This window comes from Schistocerca americana, chromosome 2 (genome assembly GCF_021461395.2).
Source record: "Schistocerca americana isolate TAMUIC-IGC-003095 chromosome 2, iqSchAmer2.1, whole genome shotgun sequence".
Lineage (NCBI taxonomy): Eukaryota > Metazoa > Arthropoda > Insecta > Orthoptera > Acrididae > Schistocerca > Schistocerca americana.
Window position 1 is genome coordinate 342,648,388 of NC_060120.1, and position 16,740 is coordinate 342,665,127.

At 41.1% G+C, this 16,740-nt stretch overlaps 1 protein-coding gene across 1 annotated transcript in view; it reads left to right on the forward strand.

Annotated features, from left to right (window-relative positions):
• LOC124589804 (FERM, ARHGEF and pleckstrin domain-containing protein 1) overlaps nt 1-16,740 on the forward strand; it is a 747,858-nt gene that overhangs the window by 449,258 nt on the left and 281,860 nt on the right. The window contains exon 3 of the mRNA XM_047131595.1: nt 12,525-12,629. Coding sequence (XP_046987551.1) covers nt 12,525-12,629 — 105 coding nt within the window. The remainder of the gene's footprint in view (nt 1-12,524; nt 12,630-16,740) is intronic.

Here is a 16,740-nt window from a genome sequence, read left to right on the forward strand (position 1 = left end):
GTCAACTTGTGCCTCGCGGTGCATTCTTAGAGTAGTCAGGGCGCTAATGACCATTGAAGTTGTGCGCCCTAAAACCACAAAAAAAAAAAAAAAAAAAAAAAAAAAAAAAAAAAAAAAAAAAAAAACAGCACACTCATACTAGGACAAAAATACACGAAGACAATGACAGAACACTCAAAATAATGATATTAGCTGCTAAAGACATCATTCATAGAAAAAAAATTGATGAACATGCGATCTAAGCGCACATGGGAGCCTGTCAGGTTAGAGTAACACTAGTTGCTACTCTGACATTATGGGAACGAAGTCATAAGTATAGGATAATAATCCTTTAAACTTCAGAAACAGCCGAATGCACAAAGTTAAAAACAGATCCTCCGTCAACACTCAAAAACGAGCAAGTAAATTTGAGGACAAAGGAAATCAAACGACAGTAAGAAGTTCTACTTAAATTATTAGATGCAATGTGTAATATTACTCTATCATACAACAAAACCTCATGTAGATATCTAAATTTGTTAATTTGTTGTTTTGAGGACGGTCACTGTAGAAAAAAAGACAAGAAACAACAGCATTTTTTGTCGTAGTAACTAAAGTAGACAAAGTAATATCGAGCTATACTTTATATTAGTTACATTGTGATGGGTATTTATTTTTAAGATATCTTTGAACTTATTATTTTAGGATGTACACGTATTTCTAACTCGACCTGGTCTTCGTCCGGTTCCTGTAATGATCACCATAGTAGATGTAACCCTAAGAGGAGGTGCTCTTACAAACATATTTACTCATTCTATTCGGATAGAAGGTGGAGCCGTATGGCAGTTTTAGCTGGAAGCTCCTGGCAATTTTTCAGCCGCCTGACTGGAAGGCTTTTGCCTCCTTGTGCTCAGTGCTTCTTTCCTTATCAACGTGGGAGTGTTGTGAAGTCGGCTAATCTGTCCATTGCAGCTGACAAAGGGGAAAATGGCCTTTAGGCTTCATCACATAAGGGGAGAACTTAAAAATTAACTTCTTGATGCAATAATTTACCAACGTCCGTATGATTTGTAGAAGTTTATGAGCCGGCCGGGGTGGCCGAGCGGTTCTAGGCGCTACAGTCTGGAACCGCGCGACCGCTACGGTCGCAGGTTCGAATCCTGCCTCGGGCATGGATGTGTGTGATGTCCTTGGGTTAGTTATGTTTAAGTAGTTCTAAGTTCTAGGGTACTGATGACCTTAGAAGTTAAGTCCCATAGTGCTCAGAGCCATTTGATTTTTATTTTAGGAGTTCATAAAGTAAAATAAACTTCTACATATCATACGGCTGTTGGTAAATTATTGCATCAAGAAGTTCATAACAGCCGTCGTCCCACGATCCATAATGGATCAACGAAGATTAAAAATTAACTATTTATTTATAAAAAACCTCCTCCCGAGCAGGCCTTCTATTCATAGTTTACGATAAAGATAGAAAGTAACAGATCTGTTGACTGTGTCTACATAACACGCCTTTATCTATTTGTAGCCCTTGAAATCGGACAAATTAACACGCGGACACAGTTCTCTAACCTGAGTTTTCATCCTCTGGAACTGGCTGTGCGTCGTGCTCAAATAGTGACACGATCCTCGATTACACTATGATTTTTGACCAAAGTTTCAAAAAATTAAAATCAGTGGTGATGTTTTTGCAGTATTCAACCACTTATCACTTTAAGGAAAAGCAGTAAATTGTGGATGGACTGAGTTTTTCTTTTATTTTGCTTTTTTAATTTAACATTTTGATTATGTGTGTCTTGAAACTGAGGCAGTCAAATATTTTTCAATCTTTGTTCGATTTCTAAGTTTAATACAGGAAATAATAGGAATAAAAAAAGAAAAATCCGTTATTTCAGTACCGGTTATTTTGAGCGATTTTAGCTCTCGGGTTCAACTGGAGTTGAAAAATAACGATATAACCGAAAACCGGTTGTTTCAGAGATGACCGCCACGCCTGTTTCTCATCCGCGCAAGTGCTCCCTCAAGTATAAGACAGTGTTGATAGAAATCAGACGAAATGTTATTCTCCGTAAATCGCGTCTGCCACCATTCTGAAAAGCCGTCAGGGAGGAGACTCGTGCCGCTGCTCCCTATACCCGAACAATAATCAGGAGAAGGATATCCGAGGTCCACTCACCGACGTGCGCAGCCAATAACAGCAGCAGCATCGGGCGACCTAAGCCTGGATTTGAGGTGGGATCGGGCTCCTCGGATTTGTGCCACGATCTTCCCGAGAGAACCGGGCGTCCGGAGACGCTGCCGCCGATGCGCTGAAAGCCAATACGGGGTGGGGTGCGGTGGTATTGGCATCTGGAGAGAGCGCATCGGCCCCGTCTGTTATTCGAGAGGCAGCGAGTGACCCGTCCGTCAGATAGCCTGCCGAATACCACCTCATTTTCCGCTGCCAGCCAATTTCAAATCCTGTACTTCCGTGAGCTGTTAACTTGTCCAGAAAAGTAGGATGGCTTCAGTTGTGAAGGTGAGTAATAGTGGAGCTAGGTGACGTCAACTTTTTCGTTTCATACAACAACACGAATTCACGGAAAAGCAAATTTTTTTTTTTTAAGCCACACAATGACCCACGGACCACGGAAATTAGCCGGTGACTGAAAAATAGGCACTCATAAACTTTTAATTAGCACCTCGACAAAGTAAAGTTACATGATTAATTCTTTGTTAATTTGCAGGTGTGTCGATCCAATTGTGGCACATATTGAAATTTCCGCCTCACAGCACCACAGTACATAATTACAGGAGCCAAAAAACGGGTAAAACCATCACTACGGAATCCATTTTTTTTCCTCCAGTAGCGGCGTGCTATGGTGCTGTGGTGCAGAGACTTCATTGTGTACCAGGAGAGGATATAAAAGGTGATTAATAAAAAGAACATATTTCAATTGTTTAATACCGATAAACTATGAAAGATAGAAACACAGTGCGCATGTCACTGGATAGAGAAAGGTTCCAATTTCTATGTTCGCACGGATCCTTTACCACACACTCGACGTGACCACCACGCTTTACTCGAGAAACATCGAAACGGCAGTGTATTCCATTCCACATAAGAATCAACAGGTCGTTGTTTATTAAATCGACAATTTCAACAATTTATTTTCTCAGCTCTTGAAGAGCAACGGCCATAGGTGGGGCAAAGCCTCAGTCTTTTACATAACCCTAGAAACAAATCGCAAGGTGTGAGGTCTGGTTATCTGGGAAGCCAAAAGCAGTGAACAAGATCTTGTTTTCCACCTCTTCGAATCCAACGTCGTGGGATGGCGCTATTACGATAACGCCGCACCTCGAGGTGAAAGTGAGACGAAGCGCCGCCATGCTAAAAATGAAATCATTGGAATCTCCGTGAAGTTCGAGAAACAACCAGTGTTGCAGCATGTCCAAATATGACATTCCTGTTACTGTGTTCTCCGCAAAAAAATAAAAAGGTCCATAAACTTCGCACATAGAAACGGTACAAAACGCATTCATTTTCCGTGAGTCTCCTTCATGTTCACCGACGACGCCAGGATCTTGTGACCCCTAAGTTGTTACATTATGGCGATTTACTTTACCCAGTAGAAGAAACGTCGATTCGTCCGAAGAGATGAGTCGTTCGGAAAAAGTGTCCGTGTCATATCATGGGGAATTGAAATGCAAAATTCGTACCTTCTGTTATGATCGCTGGAACGCAATTGCTGCAGTAACTACAACTTGTGAAGCTTCATATGCAGGCGTCGTTTCAGAGCACGCCATACCGTTGTTTGAGGAAGTTGAAGTTCCTAGCCTGCCCGTCTTCTGCACTGTCGAGGGCTCCGTGTGAACGCATCTCGGATATTCTCGACATTTTCGTCAGACTTGCATGGCCGACCAGTGCTTTTGCCTTTGCATTTGAAACCAACCTCCAAGAACTTTTTATGCAGTCTGCTTGTGCAGAGGCGGCTTCTTGCTGAATCGACGTTACACGTGAACAATGGATTGACTTCGCACAAATTCCAACACACAGTATGTTTTCTCCTGTGGTTTAGTCGCCATGTTACTACAAAAAAACAGCAGCACCACTTTGAGAAAACTTTGAACCTTCCTGTATCCAGTGACACACTCAATATGTTTCTAGCTTTTATAATTTGACTGTTTGACTGTAATAAACAACTGAAATCTGCTCTTTCGTTTTGAATCACCCGGTATGTACCTGCAAATAATAATTCCAGAGTGAAACACACTCTGCAGCGGAGTGTGCGCTGATATAAGACTTCCTAGCAGATTAAAACTGTGTGCCGGACCGAAACTCGAACTCGGGACCTTTGCCCTTCGCGGTCAAGTGCTCTACCGACTGAGCTACCCACGCCCAACTCACGATCCGTCCTCACAGCTCTAAATCCGCCAGTACCTCGTCTCCTACCTTCCAAACCTCACATTCTGGAAGCATCCCCCAGGCTGTGGCTAAGCCATCTCTCCGCAATATCCTTTCTTCCAGGAGAGCTAAATTTGCAAGGTTCGCAAAAGAGCTCCTGCGAGGTTTGGAAGTTACGAGACGAGGTACCGACCGAATTAAAGCTATGAGGACGGGTCGTGAGTCGTGCTTGGATAGTTCAGTCGGTAGAAAACTCGCCCACGAAAGGCAAAGGTCCCGAGTTCCAGTCTCGACCCGGTATACAGTTTTAATCTGCCCGAAAGTTTCAAAGACTTAATTATATAAATGTATCTTTTCGAATGGTGGTGAAACTTTATTACTGTCCCTCGTATCTTGATTATAGTGCACAAAATTTCATGATGACCAATGATATCAACTGTAAAGGTGAATTCTTTTCCCAAAATGTGGAAACTGATATTCATTAATTGAGAAGGACAAAGGCTGAAGAAATGATAGCTGAAGCTTTTACAACAGAAGTGTATTAGCTACTAAGTTGATATAAATGGTGACATACATAACTGGATGTAATTTGATCCCATAAGAATCAAAATATCAAAACAAATAGTTTTAAATATTTTACTGTAAGCACACGACATCTTAATAATTCAAAAATCAGCAGACAGGTTACTGCGTGAATATTATTTCAGTAACTTAATACCAGGAATATGACGTAAAACTTCTAAATCTAAAACAAAGCTAATGGCATGTTGTGGCAATGAGGCAGCCCCCAAAGTAAACTTGTTCTAGAAGACTTGCTCGTAGAGCGTATTTGGGTTGTCTAATTGGACGTGTTTGTAATAAAGATCTTGAAACAAAACTGTCCAGATGCGAACGTAATACGTGGTATAGTAACTGTAACACGCTCTAGAACCCTACCCGGCAAGAGACGAGAATACAGTTTTGTAAGTAAGGCGTAAAAATGAAATATTAAGTCGTATACAGCGCACCGAAATGAAATTTCTAAGAACAAGAGACTATCCTTAGAACAGGACGAATAAAAACTGAAATAATACGGCAAGAAGTAGAGGCGAAGATAGTCCAGGAGAAAATAAACGAAAACGGCATCTAATATAAGCATATGCAAATGATGGACAATAAAAGGCTTTTCAAATATTGGAGGATGAATACGGATTTGTGAAGAGAGAACAGGCTTGAAAGCTTAATCTCAGGATGAGGAGGAGGAGGTGGAGGAGAAGAAGAAGAATATATCTTTGGAAATTTGCTGTTCACCCACACCCATGCTTACTTCACATTGCTATTCACCCACACCCATGCTTACTTCACAATCCACTTGACGAGGGGCTACGAAGAGTACAAGGAGTAGCACTATCGTTCCCCTCTTTCCTGCTGCGCGGGGTAGCCGCGCGGTGTAGGGCGTCTTGTTATACGGTTCGCGCGGCTCCTCCCGTCGAAGGTTCGAATCCTCCCTCGGGCATGGGTGTGTGTATCGTTCTTAGCGTTAAGTTAGTTTAACTTAGGCTAATTAGTGTGCAAGCCAAGGAACCGATGGTTCAAAATGGTTCAGATGGCTCTGAGCACTATGCGACTTAACTTCTGAGGTTATCAGTCGCCTAGAACTTAGAACTAATTAAACCTAACTAACCTAAGGACATCACACACATCCATGCCCGACACAGGATTCGAACCTGCAACCGTAGCGGTCGCTCGGTTCCAGACTGTAGCTCCTAGAACCGCACGGCCACTCCGGCCGGCGGGGACCGATGACCTTAGCAGTTTGTTCCTGTAGGAACTTACCACAAAATTCTAATTTACCCTCTTTCTTGTTCCCTTTTGCGAATGGTGCACGGGATTGTCGTTAAGGCTTCGTGTGAGTTTGGAAACGTCTGATTTTTCTGTCATGGTGGTTTCCCGAAGTGAATGCAGGAACAAGTAGTATGTTGCTTGACTCTAATTGTAACGTGCGGAATCGGAATTTTCACAGTAGACCCCTCCTTGATGCACCAGGTATCTCTTGTAAGAGTCTACAACTGAAATTGTATGAGCGATACCGTTGCACTTTCTGTTTACATTTGTGATTTTAGATATTGATTTCATTGTACTTTGTCGTGTAAAGTATTGCGTAGTATAGAGTATTCGATCACATGAACAATTTAATTCGCACCGCAGTCTTATTTTCGTTTCTCTCAAAATAACCGAAGTAAGTAAACCTAATTTGTGTTCCTCTGGTGGTTGTGGAATAGAGCGGTCGCAAATTGAGGCGCGCTCGCGTCTTTGTACCATATATACAAATAAAATTGAAGAGTATTACAAAACATTAGTGTGAACTACTTCATTTCATTAAATCATTTTACGCGTTATCAAGGAAGCGATAAAGAAGAGAATATTATGCGGGCAAAGTAGTCACAAGATTTCTTCCGCTTGTCTCAGCAGCAGTAGCAGAACAAGATGTAAGATAGCTACAACCTTCTGTAGATAAATTGGATTTTTGTTTTTTAGGATTCTTTCGGTGAGTCTTAGTCTGACGTCTACCTTTGTGTAATTAAGTTTGCAGGGTCGTTCAACTTTAAATCACTTCGGACGCACACTCCTAGATATTTAACAGTTGTGACTGTTTTCAGTAATTGTACGTGTTACATGTGCTCATGTTGAGAATGAACGACCATTTCCTGGACCTAGTGTCGATTTTGTGTTTATACTTATGTTTATGCAGTTGCAGTATGACCAGGTCATTTCTGTATATGTACCTGACAAGCATACGTTTCGCGCTTAACCAACTACCACAATACGTGGTAGTGCTCTCAGAAATATTTTTTTGTACTGTTGCAATCATATTATTATTCGTAGTTTTTGCAATGTATGCTGAAGCAGTTCGACAGAACTTAAAGGCAATATTAGAAGCACAGGAAAATAGTATTACTTGTTGCTGCAGGTCTCTGGGAAGGTGCATTATTAGCATAAAACGCGTTCAGAAACTCAGGAACAAATTGATGCCTGTGACATAGGACTATACGAGGTGTGATCAAGAAGTGTCGCGAATTTCTTAAGTTCGCAGGCTTTATTCATCCGATTTTCAAAAAATTTTTTATCCTGTTGGTACAATGGCCGTGATGTATGTTTGCATTTTCAACTGTTTTGAACATTTACTTTATTGTTGACAGTCGAAAAGGTTGTACGTGATTTCGAGTGCTCGGCGAATTTTTACTTTCGAGAAAGATTTTTCATATCAGCGTACACTCCGCTGCAAAGTGAAAATCTCATTCTGGAAACATCCCCCAGGCTGTGGCTAAGCCATGTCTCCGCAATATCCTTTCTTTCAGGAGTGCTAGTTCTGCAAGGTTCGCAGGAAAGCTTCTGCAAAGTTTGGAAGGTTTGAGACGAGGTACTGGCAGAAGTAAAGCTGTGAGGACGGGGCGTGAGTCGTACATGGGTAGCTCAGTTGGTAGAGCACTTGCCCGCGAAAGGCAAAGGTCCCGAGTTCGAGTCTCAGCCTGGCACACAGTTTTCATTTGCCAGGAAGTTTCATATCAGCGCACACTCCGCTGCAGGGTGAAAATCTTATTCTGTAAGCGCATAATCTCTTCAATTATGTTTCTCCCAAATTCATAGCATATCTCATTTCACTAACTATCGATAGCCCTGGAGAATTACATTATTTCATCGAAAAAGTATGTAGTTAGCGGAATAACATGTTAGATAACGAAGTTCTGCATGATAAACATATGGCAAAATACTCTCCTCTTTGCGTGCTATCATTTGCCAAAATCTCTTGTAGATATCTGAAATCGTTTATGAAATATGAGGAGTCTTGCGGATATTTCATCTGGTTTTATCGCTGGCGCCGTGCGAACGCAAATGAAATCTATATCAGACCAGTTTTCTCGAGATTGGTGACAGATTGAGACCTCCTCGTAAGTCTGAAGAACAATTCAGTATGTTAGCTAAATTTCACATGAAGCAATACTTTTTCGAATTTCTTGCAGTGTCCTTTAGTTTTAAATAGACATCACAAGAACTATGCCCATTAACGGAATGATGGTCGCATAATCTTGAACCTGGCATATAAAGCTTTAATTAACCCAGAAATGATCCTTTGTTACCGAATAGTTTCCATAAAATCGTTTGAGGAAGACTGCACGACGTGAGCCTCGATTCTGTCGTCGCCGACCGGCTTAAGGGTGGCAAACACTGGCGGCCTCCCCTTCTGAACAAACGAATGAACTCGCCCAGCGCTTTGGACGAAAATTGGTCACTTCGCATCAGCCACCTTATCCTGCGCAGACTCTACCACAAATGCAAAGAGCAGCACCTCAAATGTGTTCTTGTGGTGGAAAGCCGCGTCCATGTCGACCGCGTCGCACAAAACCGAGAAAAGAGGTCGTCGGAGCTCGGCGCGTCCGGTTTGGACGTCAAAGCGCGCCGCTCTGTACAACAATGAACAAGTTCCGCGCAGTGATGATACATGAAAGAAAACGAGGCCCACGAGAAAGACAGGCCGCGGCGCTTACGTCACAGCACGTGATACTGCAGGCCGCATGAGTAGTAGCAGCGGTCTCCAGCGAGGAGAGAGGAACTATTTCAGACGAAGTTAACAGTTGTTAACTGCGTGTTTAAATGCATGCGAGCTGTCGATAGCACATGACAAAGTTAAAGCCTTCAGTGGGTAATTTGTCATTGACATTGATTTCTCGTGGGCCCTGCACGGCACAGAGCGTTTGCGAAGTATAGCGGCCAAGGCGACTAGTGTGACTTGACAAGTCCTTTGTGCGTGTGTGTGGGGGGAAGGGGGTCGTATTTCTCGTGGGACCTGAAAAGTAATGGTTCAACCGCGCGTGGCTCTGGGCAACGTTTCTCGTTTCCCATTTTTATTGACGCGCGCCACGTACGAACACTGTTCCATTCTGCGTGGTTCTACCCTGGTCTGCGCTGCGCGTTTGTGCGCGGCGAGTCCGATGTGGTCGCGACTTATGAGACAAGCGTCCGACCGGTACCCTATTTTGCTTCCGCCCAGCGAATCACGGTCCCACAATTGTTTGTCATTCACCCTAAACTATAAGAAACGCTATATACAAACCCGATACTGTTTCTGGTGGCTCGCTGGTACTTGCCAAGATCTCCAAAGAATGCTCAGTGTAATTCCGAACTATTATGAACATTCACTTCATAAAATGATATTTGGCAAGGGTTTCAGTTACCGTAACACAAGCTAATGTGGATCTAGAAAACACAGAACCCCGCGGATCATGTCTGTGTAATCGCGATAGGGCCCTTACCTGTCTTACAACTTCCATGGATATTTAAAATATAATCTTGTCTATGTGATCATAAAAGGGTCAGTTATCTGTCTTACCCCTGTGATACAGAGGTTGTCGCGTGTACAAGCTATAGCTGTCAGACTCTAAAAGGCTACAATTATTGGCCGTATTGGCTATTACAGTCAGGATATTAAAACATGGAACTTGTGATCAGGGCGGAGGCTTATTGGCCTAATACAGGTCTCTTGTTATCTCCGATATCGTAACTATATCTGTGAAACACACTCAGTAGATATATCGAATGCCGTGCTCGTGCAGATTGTATATAATGGTAGACTATATTAAGTAGATAAAGGTAAAATATATGAAGAGATAAAACTGATGTTAACTGCCTCGAACAGCACAGTGAGCAAGATGAACGTAATGCAGCAAAATCTATGTCTGCTGTATAACGAGGTTGTCAACTGTAAGATTGAACCAATATATATTGTCAAATTTAGTCAGTTTTGCTTGCAGAAAAACGAAGAAAAGATTAATCTGAAATTATTTGGTTACAATATTGCTGAATCTCCGTACATACATCGCATCTCTGTGCATAAAATACGTTGTCCGAGCGTTTCGTCATGTGAGCGTGTATCACTATTTATTTTATGCCAATCAATAATTTACATTTTTCTCTCTTCTGAGGAACGGTGATGCTTTCAGTGATGCCATTAACATATTGCTTGCGCTCTGTTATGAACACTCAAAGCTGAGGGTTGTGATTCAGTAACATGAACATATTCTCTAAATCTTGTTTTGAAGTTCTCCTGGTTTGCACAACATAAAAGTTATCACATTCTGTACATGATGTTTTATATACTCTGAACTAGTTGTATGCCTGACTCTTATCGATGTTGTGTATAATGCGTCATCCTACTGCGTTCTCTGTTCTGAAGACAATTTGCAGCCCAGTTTTCCGAGACACACAACGTATCTTATCGGAAATGTAAACCCTGTATGGTAAAACTATAAACTAATTTTTTTGTTCGCTCCTATCTAATGTGATCTGATCTCTGTTCTTGGTCTGTTCCCTCAGTTTCTTGGCGCCTAACCTAATTACTAATATTGAGTCAAAGCCATTGTTGGATACTAGCATTTTCAATGCGTGTAATTCAGTATTAATATTCGCTTCACTTAAAAGATATTTGATTATCCTGTCACTCGATGGCAGGAAATTCGCTTCTTTATGGGACCGTGGAGGGCAAGAACTGTTGTGAAATAATGTAATCAGATGTAGCGGATGTCTGGGATACATTGGACCTGTAGGCACCCCTTCCGTTTTCTGATCCAAGGAAATAATAGTCCTGTTGTTCTCATGCTCCGTGCTGAAACTGATATCCTTGTGTGATGTACTGAACCGTTGGTAACATCTGTTAGCTTCATCAAGAATGTCATCAAACAGGATTAATGCGTCATCTATTAAACGATTAAGGATATGACTGTTTTAGACATGCCATCGCAAAGTCCAAAAAAAATTGTTTTCAGCATGACCTAAAAATATATTTACGGGTGTTCCTGGCAGAAAATTCCACATACACTATGTGATCAAAATTATCCGGACACGTGTCTGAAATGACTTGCAAGTTCGTGGCGCCCTCCATCGGTAATACTGGAATTCAATATGGTGTTGGCCAACCCTTAGCCTTGATGACAGCTTCCATCCTCGCAGGCATACGTTCAGTGTGGTGCTGGAAGGTTTCTTGGGGAATGGCAGCCCACTCTTCATGGAGTGCTGCACTGAGGAGAGGTATCGTTGTCGGTCGGTGAGGCCTGGCACGAAGTCGGCGTTCCAAAACCATCCCAAAGGTGGTGTTCTATAGGATTCAGGTCAGGACTCTCTCCAGGCCAGTCCATTAAAGGGATGTTATCTTTGTGTAACCACTCCGCCACAGACCGTGCATTATAAACAGGTGCTCTACCGTGGTGAAAGATGCAATCGCCATCCCCGAAATGCTCTTCAACAGTGGGAAACAAGACGGTGTTTAAAACATTAATGTAGGCCTGTGCTGTGATAGTGCCACGCAAAACAACAAGGGGTGTAAGCTTCCTCCATGAAACACACCGTAACACCACCGCCGCCGAATTTTACTGTTGGCACTACACACACTGGCAGATGACGTTCTCCGAGCGTTCGCCATACCCACACCCCGCCATCGGATCACCACATCGTGTACCGTGATTCGTCACTCCACACAACGTTTTTCCACTGCTCAATCGTCCCATGTTTGCGCTCCTTACTCCAAGCGAGGCGTCGTTTGGCATTTACCGGCGTGATATGTGGCTTATGAGCAGCTGCTCGACCATGAAATCCAAGTTTTCTCACCTCCCGCCTGGCTGTCAAAGTACTTGCAGTAGATCCTGTGTGATGGTCTGGATAGATGTCTGCCTATTACACATTACGACCCCCCTCAACTGTCTGCGGTCTCTTGTCACTCATCAAAAGCGTACAAGCCTGTACGCCTTTGTGCTGTACGTGTCACTTCACGTTTCCCCTTCGCTATCACATAGGAAACAATGGACCTAGGGATGTTTGGGAGTGTGGAAATCTCGTGTACAGACGTATGACACAAAGACACCCAATCACCTGACCACGTACGAAGTCCATATGGAGTACGTGGCAGTAGGTGGCAGCACAATGCACCTAATATGAAAAACGTATGTTTTGGGGGCTGTCAGGATACTTTTGATCACATATTGTATGTAGGCCTTCTTTTTGTTTATTTACGTAGCCGTTGAAAAAAAGACTGGTTTGCAAGAGTCGACTTAGTGTGTTGATGAAAATGTGTTAATACTGTTAGAAACTACAAATGAGTAGCGAATTCTCAAGCATTTTTCTTTTCTTCCAGGCCAAAGCATTGGGGAGAGTGCTATTTGATCAAGTCTGTAAACAGCTACATCTTTTAGAAGCTGACTACTTTGGTCTCGAGTATCAGGATGCAAATACCACAAAGGTAAGTAAACAAGCACAACACACCATTCCATTTTTCGTGCTGTCGTTTATTGTGATATTAATTGCGGATTTGTAAACTATACGAAAGTGATAATTTGCGTGTGAAAGAACAGATATGCAATGTTCGATCAGATTTGACAACTGATTTACTTGATTTTTCTTTATGTAGTAGTGTTACAGACACGTTGTACTGTTTACGTCATAGTCTTTACCTAACTGTCCGTATATTACAATTCAAATTTAATAACAGAGCCAAACTATTTCATATTCAGGGTGAGAAATTTTGAATCAAACGTGTCCTCTTTTATTCACCCGTACATCTTGCACAGTGACATGATGGTTAAGTAACAGGTTTATCATTCGCAATTAATGAGATTCAGTTCCTTGTCTGAAGATTTCATTTAAGGATTTCCCGCGATCATTTAATATGAATGCTGGACTGTTTCATTAGGGAGCTCATTGGTTATTCCTGTCTCCCTTGTTGTTTAACTGACTGTGTGAACAGGGTAATAAATACAATGTATCCATCTCCTCTGCTTTAGTTTGCTCGGATGTCTTTGTGCAATCCTCTTTTTAACAGGAATGTAAAAGTGTTTTAAGCTTACGTCCAATTTTTAAAATTCTTAATGAAAATTTAGTTGATTATACAGTGTTTTCCTAAATTATTTTAACAATCATTATGGATGATTCCTCGGGTCTAAAGAAGTAAGAATCTTCGTGTGAACGAGTCACATTACAGTATATTGTGTCTGTCGCAAGCAGCAATATGTATGGCTGAAGAAGCCGTTTTACATTTCCCAGGTCCTGTCAATCAGCTACGAAGGTATTATGTACACACTGTTCTGGGTTATTGATGTCATTAAGGTATGGAGAATCTGACTTTTTCTGTACAGTGAATATATATGTACGTGTTCGATAGTGTGTCAACCATATTGTTCTTTCAATCTGTCTTTGTTCATCATCTCATGTGCCCAGAGGAGGGAAGTAAATCTTTGGAAGCTTAAAACGTAACTATTATGCAAGTGTTTTTATATTATTGGTTTGTCAGCCTGGAACGTTAGAATACGAAAGCAAATATTGAGTTCTACTTTTGTATGGAAACAGTTTTGGAAACTGGAAATTTCTAATGCAAGATATGCTGGACGAATTAAATTTGTCGGATCTCACTGCAGAACAAGTGAAGTGACGCGGAAAAGAAATTTACTGAGAAAGACGAGCAACACAAAAATCTCACGAGATGTGATAAAAATAGTCATTCAACAGTAGAACGAATTGCGGGCAGCTGCCTGGAATACATGAAAGACTGCAGCAGCGCGTTTCGAATGTGGAAAATATTGTGCAACACCATTTTGAAAGAAAAAGCATTGCTGATCAGCTACTTCCAAGTATACAGTTATTGCAATTGATGGTCACTCAAGCACAAACTGAGTGGGCGTTTCTTAGAAATTGACAGGGTGGTACGTGGTCTTCGGTTGAAAGGTGCGACAGCTGAAGAAATTGATGCGGTGTTTCATCTTTTGTTTACAATAACACAATTATATGATAACATTGTAACTGCAATCGAGACATTATCTACGTAAAATCAGAAGCTACGACCTACAACCCACAGGGCTCCGAATTATAGCATATAACATGGTGTGTAACGTAACAGCGTGCTATAGTCGAGTTTCTAGTGGCATAAAATGTGCCTCCAATTGAAATCCATGGAAGTATCGCAGCTATGTAAGTTGACTTTATTGAGATCAGTAATTGCGATGTTGGGTTGTTTGTGATGAAAGCAGAGTTCACCATTTCAACTCCGCAAAGTAGACAGCATCAATGGAGCTCCGCCACAAATCACTGACACCAAAAAAGTTCAAGATCGTGCTATCAGCAGACAAATATATACCCACAGTATTCTGGGATATTCAAGATGTGGTGCATGTGGAATTCATGCCTAAAGGCACCACCATAAACTTCGCATGGTACTGCGAGACACTCAGGAAACTGAAAGCTGAATTCGAAGAGTTTGTCCATGCATGGAGTACCCTCTCCTTCATTGTGACATTGCCAGACCTTACACGAGTGGTACAAATTCTCCAACAACAACGCCTTGGGTTTACTGTCATCGATCATCTCCATATGGTCCAGACTTGCCCCCATCCGATTTTGATATTTCCAAAACTCAAAGAAGATCTTCAAGGACTTAACTTTGCTAGTGATGAAGCAGTTCATGTAGAGGTGAGGTTACAGCTCCGTCAAAAAAGTCAATTATTCTACAGTGACGGTACCAGTATCAACAAGCTGGTCTCTCATAGTGAGAAGTGTTTTTGCTGCCAGCTTGACTGTGTTGAGAAGTAAATATGTAGATATGAAGAATAAAGCTGCAGAATGTTAACAACATTTGTTGTATTCAAAAAGCTTTAAGTGTTCACCCACAAAAAATTTGGAGGGGTTACTTTTCAGCATGCCCTTGTATTCAGCTGGTTTCTTTAGAATATTCTGCAATTTCAGATGGTCCTCTCAGACAGCTTACTTCCATAAAACTCAATGCAACCAAAACACACTCTAGCAGTGACAGTTCAGCTTGACAAATACACATAATTTTTCAATAAACTTGGAGTGAAACTAGTTTCTCCCATTGCTGGAAAGTTCGATTCCAGAATAAAGACATACTGCATGGTTGGATATTATGTTAATGAATATCAGCTATGGTGTCTAGAAGAGAGACGAACCATTCTTGGAATAGGCATCAAATTTGGTGAATATCACTGATTTTAATAATGAAAATAGGATTTGTTGCAAATAAAACATAAACGAATGTGCTGTCATTGATGAAGAACACATCAGCGATTAGAAAAATGGCTCTGTAGCAAGCTATAATGAAGGAATGAAATCTGCAGTAGTATAAGAGAAAGGAAACATCCCATGTGGTTGAAAGACTATGCTGTGTTAGTGCTGAATACACATTGAGGATGCTCTGGAGACTAGGTGACATAGACAGCAAATTGGATAAAGGAGAATGGTTTCATGCTGTAGAAGAAGAGATGTGAGTAATAAATGAAGGAAAAAAAAGACCTGGAGAGTATGTGAACTGCTTAAAAACAAGAAGGATATTGGTACTAAGTGGGTTTTTAAAATGAAATGTGATGATATATGCAACATTAGTAGTTGTAAAGCTAGATTAGTTGCTCATGGTTGTCCCCAAAGAAAAAGTTTTGATCATAATGAAAGATATGATCCCGTAGCAAGGCCGACAACTCTGAGAACATTATGTGCTACTATGAATAATGAAAAATTGATTGTAGACCAAATGGATGTAAAAGGTGCATTTCTTTAAGGAAATTTAGATGAGGAAATTTATTTAAAGGTATCAGTAGGATTTAAAGTAGAACCAGGTACTGTAGGTAAGTTAAACAAACAATTTATGATTTAAAGCAAGCCTCAAGATCATGGAGTTAAATGTTTGATAGATTTGTTAAAGATCTAGACTTTGTTGCAAACAGTGTGGTTGGGTATCTGTGTATTTGTAAGAACATAAAAACAAAGGTTTATATTTGAGTAAACAACTAGCTGTCAAACTTGAATTTATACAACTCTCAGATAGTAAAAAACATATTATAATATGTGTGCAACAGCAAATTATTGAACAACTTTCAAACATTGCTGAAAATAATATTACAAGCAACAGATGCAGGCAGCAATAATGGTTTTCTCAAAATTGACGTACGTCCATCTACAGCATCACGACGTGTACTAATGAAAACAGTAAAGCCGAAATAAGCTTATATACTAAAATAAAATATCAAGCAGCATACTGTTTTCCAATTTTGTGTGTAATTTTAATTTGAGGTATACAACACAACACTGCAGACAGCATTCAGATAGAACACAAATGGATTGTGTGTGCAGAGCATATAAATTTATCTTTTTGTGTTCTGTTTTTGTTTTATGCTGAAAAGTGATTTGTAAGTGAGTAGAGAGAACATCTACACTCTGCAAACCATCATGTGGTGCATGGCAAGGATATGTCCCTCCTACCGGTTATTAGGATTTTTTTTCCGTTCCATTTACAAATGTAGCAAGGGAAGAATGATTGTTTCAGTGCCTCTGTACCTGCTGTAATTATTCTG